This window comes from Numenius arquata, chromosome 3, assembly GCF_964106895.1.
Source record: "Numenius arquata chromosome 3, bNumArq3.hap1.1, whole genome shotgun sequence".
Lineage (NCBI taxonomy): Eukaryota > Metazoa > Chordata > Aves > Charadriiformes > Scolopacidae > Numenius > Numenius arquata.
Window position 1 is genome coordinate 18,243,674 of NC_133578.1, and position 8,217 is coordinate 18,251,890.

General features: G+C 57.8%; 1 protein-coding gene across 1 annotated transcript; it reads right to left on the reverse strand.

Moving 5' to 3' along the window:
- Positions 1–1,077: 1,077 nt before the first annotated feature.
- Positions 1,078–8,084, reverse strand: CNPPD1 (cyclin Pas1/PHO80 domain containing 1). Its single transcript, XM_074145603.1, has 8 exons — positions 7,798–8,084; positions 7,428–7,530; positions 4,766–4,847; positions 4,080–4,200; positions 3,858–3,986; positions 3,620–3,681; positions 3,095–3,212; positions 1,078–2,600 (listed from the first exon to the last, which is right to left on the reverse strand). The coding sequence occupies exons 1-8, from the start codon at positions 7,864–7,866 to the stop codon at positions 1,974–1,976; spliced, it is 1,311 nt and encodes a 436-aa protein (XP_074001704.1). The 5' UTR covers positions 7,867–8,084; the 3' UTR covers positions 1,078–1,973.
- Between the last annotated feature and the right edge of the window lie 133 nt (positions 8,085–8,217).

An 8,217-nucleotide genomic window follows, 5' to 3' on the forward strand; every position in this document is an offset into this window, starting at 1 on the left:
CCACACTGCTCCCAGTTTATGGCACAGAGGGGGTGGGCAGGCTCCCACTCCTTCAAAGGGCTCCTCACAGCCCACGCACGGCTGAACTTCCACCTTTCGCAGGAGCTGCCCCAGGGTTAGCCATTAACTTGAGTTGGTGAGTAACCTGCCCTTGTGGCCAGGAATGCAAGTGTCACCCTGGGTTGTCACCACAAGGGCCAGGTGACAGCCATCCATGGCCACAACACCGGATGCTGTTACAGTGCCAACTGCCCACAGCCCAAGTCCCACCCCTGCCTCTTCTGGTAGGTGGGGCAGGAACTGAGTTTGCCACACCATAGACACCTCTTCCTTCACACGCTTGGAGCATCTCCACCAACAGCATCCCCCAACTCCAGCACGCCCTGCCCCTGCCTGTTCCTCCCCACCACGCCTGGTCCAGCCCTTCATCATCATCAGGCCCTGAGGAGCCCATGAAAAGCTGCACAGACACACACACACCCCACCACGTTCTGCCATTCCCCTCTGTGGGCACAGTACCCACATTAGGAAGGTCTCTGATGGCACATCCCCCATGTTCCTAGGAGGAGGGCACTGAATCCTGCTGCTGGACAAAGATGACACGGACAAGAGCTGCCCGCTTGGCTGGGAAGGCTCCCAAGGGAGCACAGGCAGGAGATGCTCGTGTTTTTGTCACAAGGCAGAGGTGGCTGTGCCAGTGACCACAATGGCAACCCTGCCAATCCCTTGCCGCTCGTTCAGGGCTCACTCATTAACTGGACAGACTTCGGAGAGCAAAGAGCGGTGGAGACCATGCATTCCCCGCATTCCCAATGATGGGGAACGTCCTCTCTCCCTACCCCTGCCTTACTCAGGCATCAGACTCGATGTCCCTCCTGTCACAAGAGAACCTGTCCCTCACGCTCTGCAGGATAGGCCTCACTGCTCCTGGGCTCCCTTGACAGCTCCAGGATCTGCCTTGCACACCGGCTCAGAGGGCAAGCACTGCCTGGGGTAACCACACAGCTACATTGATGGGGGTCCACAGTGGGGTACCCAGGCTGCCAGCACAGAGAGGCTCAGCAGGGCAAGGCAGGTGCACAGCAAGAACTACTTTTATTGGAAGAGATTAGCATCTACAAAAGAGTGAAAAACAGGTGTAAAATCCACAGTAAAAAGAAGGGGCACAATGAGCTGGGCTGGTCAGCAGGACAAGGTGCCATCTCCCCGCCCCAAGGAGCAGTCAGGCACCGTTTGCTGGTAGCCACAGGCAGCTGGGGTTTGGGATGGCGTCACAGAGCACCCCAGTTTCAAAGCACCCAACACAAGCAGGATAAGGAAGCTCAGCCTTAACCACACCTTACCACCCCCCACAAGCCCAGCGGGGCACAACCTTTCCCCAGAGCACAGCCACATCCGGGTCCCCTCTTGGTGCAACCCTCACACCTCCCAAGAAGTAGCCTGGCAGCTCCCAAGGGGAATCGCTGCCATGGCCAGACAGTTTGGGCTGCTCGCTCCCCCCTCCTTCGACCTCCTCTCCCCTCACCCAGGCACCTTGCCTCCTCCTGGAGCACTCTGCGCTGCCACTGGGGTCAATGCCCCAGCCCCTCCACCCTTCACACACAGCCCCAGCACCTACATCCCACACACCACCTCTGCCCAGCACCACCAAGGGCACCACCCACATGCTGTAGGAGGAGATTCAAGCCCCTTTCCCTAGCACCCCAGCCCAAGGGCAGCCCATTTCTACCCTCCAGCTAGTAGATTCCCACCCCAGCACCCTAACAGCAAGCCAACTCTACCCAAACTTGTCCCAGCAGTCCCCAAAGTGAAGACACCTCTGCCCTGGGTGGGGAGACACAAATGCTGGTTTGGAAGTAACACAGAGGCCTTCAGCCCCACACAGCCCCAGGGATCAGGGGGTCCCAGAAGTGCAATGAAGTGAGTTGTGCCACACTAGGAGGGAAGGGGAAAGGGGCCAATGCCCCATGCTCCTAGCTGGGAAAAATGAAGCTCTTGATTCTACTGAGATCCATGGCAGTGTGCAAGGAGCACTGCCTCAGCCCCAGGGGGTCCAGCCAGTCCTTGCGGTTGGGGGCTCCATCCCACGTGGGGCCTGCACCAGCAGAGCAGGAATGGCAGTGGAACACCGGAGGAGACGGGAGCACGGCGAGTCCAAAGGGGCCAGGCTGGCCAGGGGCTGTGGCAGGGGCAGTACGGTTAGATCTTGCACAAGCAGTGGGTACTCTCCGGAAATGGCCTTGTGGGGGGCTTCTGTGTTGGGGTAGATCAGGCGCCTTTGGGTAGGACAGAGCCGTCATCACAGTGCCCCACAGGTAGAGCGCAGTTGCTGTGACACCTCCACGACGTGGCTCCTCAGTCGTCTTGTTCTCCCCCAGGCAATGGGTGCTGCTGGCTGGGGAGACATCGGGCAGCTTGGGCTGGGGCTGGTCAGGGGCTGGCTGGGCGTCCAGCTGGCAACTGGCCTCCTCAGGGAACAGCGCAGGCCGGGGGGCTGCAGGGCTGATGCTCCGCATGCACACGGACCGGTGCACCACGGTGACGGAGGCGAAGACAGCAGCAAAGCCAGTCAGGTACACCACGCCCAGGAGGCAGGCCAGCTGCAGAGAAGCCGATGGTTAGCCCAGACCCCCACAGCCAGCCATCACCCAGCATGGTCCTGCACTGACCCAGAGGCCACGATGGCAAATAGGACCACCAGCACCGGGGCTGGATGCCAGGGAGCAGGTAGCCACACTGTAACAGTGGGTGGCACACAACCTGTTCAAAGCAGGGCCTAAATACCACAAACAAAAATACCCCAGCTAAAACCTAACCGTTGCTGTTTAAATCCCCAACCAGCACCCAGCTGCCTCCATGCCACCACCATGACCTTGTACCATGACCTGTGGGGTCCAGCACAGGGCACAGACTAACCCAGCACCAGACTGCAGTGGCTCAGGCAGCCCAGCTGCAGATCAGCATCTTCTGACTGCTTCCCTTTTCAACAGGGAATAAACCAAGCTGCTACCCCCGGTGGAAAAAAGGGACCTGCTCCAAACCCATGGCCTGCTGGGCCCCACGTTCTTGCAAGCAGTTGCTGCCATGCCCTTACCTTCACCACTTGCTGATAGAATTGGCCCAACACATGCTGCCACATGGACTGCTCCATGAGGACACAGAGATCCGTGTAGGTGAACCAGCCACGCCACATGCCCTGCTTTTCTGCCACACTGCAAGAGAAAAAGAAAAGGGAATGGTGGATGTGACATGGACCTTCTCCACTGAAGAAGCTTCAACCCAGGCAGGCTTAGAGAAGACCCTGCTCAAGGTCCATCCCTGAACCTTGCCCCATCCCTGGAAGTGTTCAAGGCCAGGTTGGATGTGGCTTTGAGTAACCCGGTCTAGTGGGAGGTGTCCCTGCCTACGGCAGGGGGGTTGGAACTCGATGATCTTTAAGGTCCCTTCCAACTATAACCATTCTATGATTCTAAGGCCAATGGAAGGGAGGTGCAGAGCCTAGTGAAGGCTCGTGGGTAACCCAACCTCCGATTTAACTGGATCAGGGCCAGCTCTCAGCAGGGGCAGAGCCAGGGCTGCAGGATGGATGAAAGGCTCATCCCCCACCCCACACACCTACCGTCCTTCCAGCCAGCTGAGCACTTCAAACAGCTCCCGGGGGTCTGTATAGAGACTCCAGTCCTGTAGGGACAGCAGTGAAAGGTCAGCACAGTCAGGGCAAGCCACAAAGCACCCACACACATCCTTCTCCATTCCTTCATGGGAGTACATTGGGGAAAAACAGAAATCCAGACTCCCCTTAACGCCCCCTTCCCCTGCTCCGTGAAGCAGTTGGCCACAGTGACAGCCCCACTTACAATGGCACTCAGGAAGTTCATCTCCAGTGTGTTCATGGTCTGGACGTCCACCTTCCCTGCTGCTCCCCACTCATCGTTGAACACCTCCTCCTCTTCACCTTCATCATACAGGTACTTACTAGCAACCATCTGAAAGCAGCACAAAAGACAGGATTCTCAGCCTCCCCTGCACTCCTCCAGGCCTCCCTCCAACCCAGTGACCTCCCAGCCCACACCACTCACCATGGAGATCAGGAAGAGGTCTGAAGATGAGATCTGCTGAAGGTATTCAGGGTTCCGGTGCCGGAGTCTCTCAATGTAAACCAGTGCCAGCATCATGGAGCAGGGAGAGATGCAAGCTTCCCTGTGGGACAAGGGAAGAGTCAACCCGAAGGTTATGTGTGTGCTACAAACATGCCAGTCACCACAGCATAGCTTGTCTGCTCCCTCCCCATGTAGGTAGCGGGGATGTTTAATAAATAGACTGCTAGATATGTCCCAGCCTTGCCAGCTCTGCCCCAGCTGTTCCGAGCTGCAGCAAGAGAAAACAGAAGGGATGGAGGGCAGAAAGCCCTGGCTCCTGTTCCCAGGCACAGCCGGTTCTGAGCAGCGCTGCCTACAGCCAGGGGCACTGCAAGGGCTTGGCTGGCAAGAGCAGAGACAAGGTTCAGAGCTCCCCAGTGAGCTGCAGCTCCAACTAGTAAAGCCTCCCAGTAACAAAAGCACCCCTTCACCCCAAAAAGCAGGGCCAACCTGAAGCAGGCCCGGCTGTGTCAGCTGGCCTTGCCCCCTGTCCCCAGCTCCTCTTTGACACTAATCAGGCCTAAGCACAAAGCCAGCGCTGGCCCAGGGGACAGCGGTGAGTCACAGGCGAGACCACAGCTCCCAGTTCTGACACACAACATGAAGGGACATATTTTGCTTCTTACCGAGATACATGAGACACGTATTTCTTCTGGAGTCTGCGGATAGGGCTGGGAGCCACTTTCTGCAGCAACTCCACTGCAATATCTAGGAGAGAAAAGCAGAAATAGGGCTTATAGCCCCATGTGGAACAGTCCACCCCCACACTTCCCTTTCTCCCCACAAGCCCATTGAGTCTTAATGTTTGCTCAGCCTCAAGTTTAATTGAAATTATGAATGCAGGGCAGGCCTTATCAGAAGTCAGGGATGAGGGAGGGACAAACAAATAGGCAGGAGAACCAGACCAAAGCAGGAAGAGGATGTGAGCGTCCAAGGCCCGGCAGCAGTGCCAGATCCAGATTAGCATGTCTGCGTCATGGGGAGTTACCAGCAGTGAGCTGCACAAAGAGGCTAACACCCTCCCCTCACTCCATGGGACCTCAGGCAGCCCTTTCGGAGGCTTGCTAGGACCTGATGTCAACATCAGGTCTTCCCAGTCCTTTGCTCCCCTCCAACCAGCATCCTCCTCCTCTTCCAGAGCTGGTCAGCACTGAGAAGCTTCCCCCCACTTCAACCCCAGTGCCCCCGGGATGATGACGGACAATGTGTTCATGAGAGCAGGAGCCCGAAGGCACTAACAGGGCACAGAAGCAGCAGTAACTGCAGCTCCCCATCTCAGCCCGTTTACCCTCCACCCATAGACATGCCTCAGCATTCAAGAAATGAGAGGCCAGAGACTGACAGATGCTGGCAGATGGCTTCAGCAGCTCCCATCTCACTTCTCAATGCAATAGGACCAGCTGGGAGCATCCCAAACAGCACCGCAGTCTGGTGCTTGGCAAGAAGTGTTTGACAGGCAACTCCAGCTCCATTTTGCTGCTAAGCCCTTGGCTGACAGAGTCGAAGGCAGAGCTCATCCCAGCAGCCTCGCATTTGCAGCTCCCAGGGGAAGCATCACCACACAGCCTCTTCTCTCCACGTCCCTCCTTTCCATGTCTCTACAGCAACTAAGAGAAAGGCTGCAATCCCACAGGAATTATTTGCCTGACAGCAGCCACCAAACTCACACACTCTATGGTAACTCCCCAGGTCATTCAAGTCACACCACTGCTGGGATCTGCATACAGACAGACACAGCTCCAGCCACCCGTTGGCAGCTCCCAGCCTCTCGCACTGCTGCTGCTCTCTCTGCCCCGCTCAGCCACCCTTGTGCCACCAGAGGCAGCAGTGATGCCCTGAGGCTTGGGAAGTACATGAGGCCCCCCAGGTTCTGATCTGACGTGAAATCTAGTTCTTCAGCCCACAAATCCACCCCATGACAGCATACCCTGCCCTAGAGGACATGAAGAGCAGCTGATTGCTGTTCCCATCTCACAGGCACAGCGTGCTCAGGGTGGTTATGGCTCTTCCTTTCCAGAAGGAACAAATTCACTTTTCAGGCCCTCTCCTCAGCCAGCCCCACACTGCCTCCTGTGACTGCCACCCAATGCCAAAAACCTTTTCCAGCTCCTCCTGCTACCCTGGACTCTCCCCACAATTGCCTCTATCTCATTTGAAAAGCAGTGCCATAAACCTGCTGTGTAGCAATGGCACAGCTGCACCAAGAAAGATGTGATAGACCTAGGTCCCGTTTTTTGACAGCAGCTGACAGCAGGGAAGGCTGTAAGAGCAGATAAGCTCACAGTGATATTCTCTGTATGTCGCTCCCGCCCCCAGCTGCTGGAGCCAAGGCGTTTCCTGGGTACAAGACATTCTTTATAGTTAACCGCCCTCAACAGACTCTCCTTCCACAAATGTGCCCTTTGAGCTTTCAACACTGGTAGCGTCCTGTGGAACAGTCCCATCTCACACCCACGTGTGAGCCAGCCCCAGCAGGGAGCCACATGCCTTCCTCGTACCACTCATGTCAGAATTTGTGACTCTCAGTGGTGCCCACGCAGCTGGCTGCCCTGCCTGGCCCTGCTCTTTCACCACACACCCAGCATCCCCCTCCTTGCTGAGGTACGTCACATGGAGCCTCTTGGTGACTTCAGGTCATTTCCCCAAATATATCACAGGAGTTTTGAATGCAAGCATGCTTCCCCACCTGCTCAATGCCCCCTGCAAGCTGTGTCAGCATGGAGCTAATGTAACCACTAATGCAATCCCACTGTGAAGGCCTTCCAGCAAACCACTACTTGCCCTTGACTGCTCCTCTCCATCATCACCTGCACTAGCTCCTCAACCCAGCTGCATCCTTCTGCTCCCACAAAACAGTGCTGAATCAACAGGAAAAAAAGGATGTGATCCAGACAAACACACAACACAAACTTGTCCCCTTAGGGCTTACAACTAGAACTTAAATGAACTCTCCAATACCTTGCAGAGTACAAGAAGTTATCCAAGATACCTCTCATCGAGAACAAGGACTCAGCCTTCACCGCCAAGGAATTCACAAGCAACCTAAAAGACTCTGCACACCAGCAAGGTGCCAAAAATGCAGCAGTGGGCCAGCCAGGGCAATAAAACTGAGAGCAAGAGCCATGAGGCTCTGGCACCCTGCCCAATGTGCTGCACACAGCAAGGAAAGCTGGGCAGGGGTGGGATTTGGCGCTGGGGAGGGAGCGGGTGACTTGTTGGTCTCGGCCCCTGGGCTACTTCCAACCCCCTTGACTCAGCATTCCCATTTGGGGCCACTCAGGAACCCACCTGCCACGGGGCTAGAGAGATTATCCAGGCTGCAGTCTTTGTCCCAGCCATAATACAGCCGCTTCCGCACCCTCTCGCTCAGCTGCTGGTGTCTGGGCAGGAACTGCAGGCAGACAAGGGGGATGTGAGAAAAGCCCTGAACCCTCCCCATACCGAGCTCCCCACCTCAAACTGGTTTATGACAGGCCCGGCAGGGACCCCAAGAGCTCAGCCAGGGGCCCAGGTGTGCGGCCACACAGGGTTCTTCAGGACCACGGCGTAAGGAGGTAACGCCCCAAGGGCCTGCCGAGGCGCGGGGCTGGGGACAGGTTAGGCTGGGGATACCGGGCACGACCTCGGGGCGGGGGGGGGGGAGAGGGGGAGCACTCACCGTGAACTCCTGGAAGCCGCTAAGGGAGAACGTGCCCTCCTCGTCCAGCAACAGCCCGTCAAGCTCCATCCCGCCCGCCCCCAGGGCAGGGGATGCCGGGTCCCCTCCGGGGGTGCTGGGCCGGCTCCTAGGCCGAGTCCCCCTCAGGTGGCCGACGGGTGCCAAGCCCGCTCCGAGGGCGTACGGCCAGTCCCCTCCGGGGTGCCGGGCCGCTCCGAGGCCGCGTCCGGACCCGGTGACCGGAGGACAGGCGGCAGAGCAGCTGACTAGGCCGAATCCCGCCGTCCGCCTTCCTCTTCCGGTGCAGGGCGGGGTGGGGGGGGCGTGCCCCGAGGCGCGCCTGCGCAGAGCACCCCGCCCCTCCCGCCCCTCCCGGGCGCACGCGCCGCCGGTCCCTCCCCCGCCGCGGGGTCGGCTGCG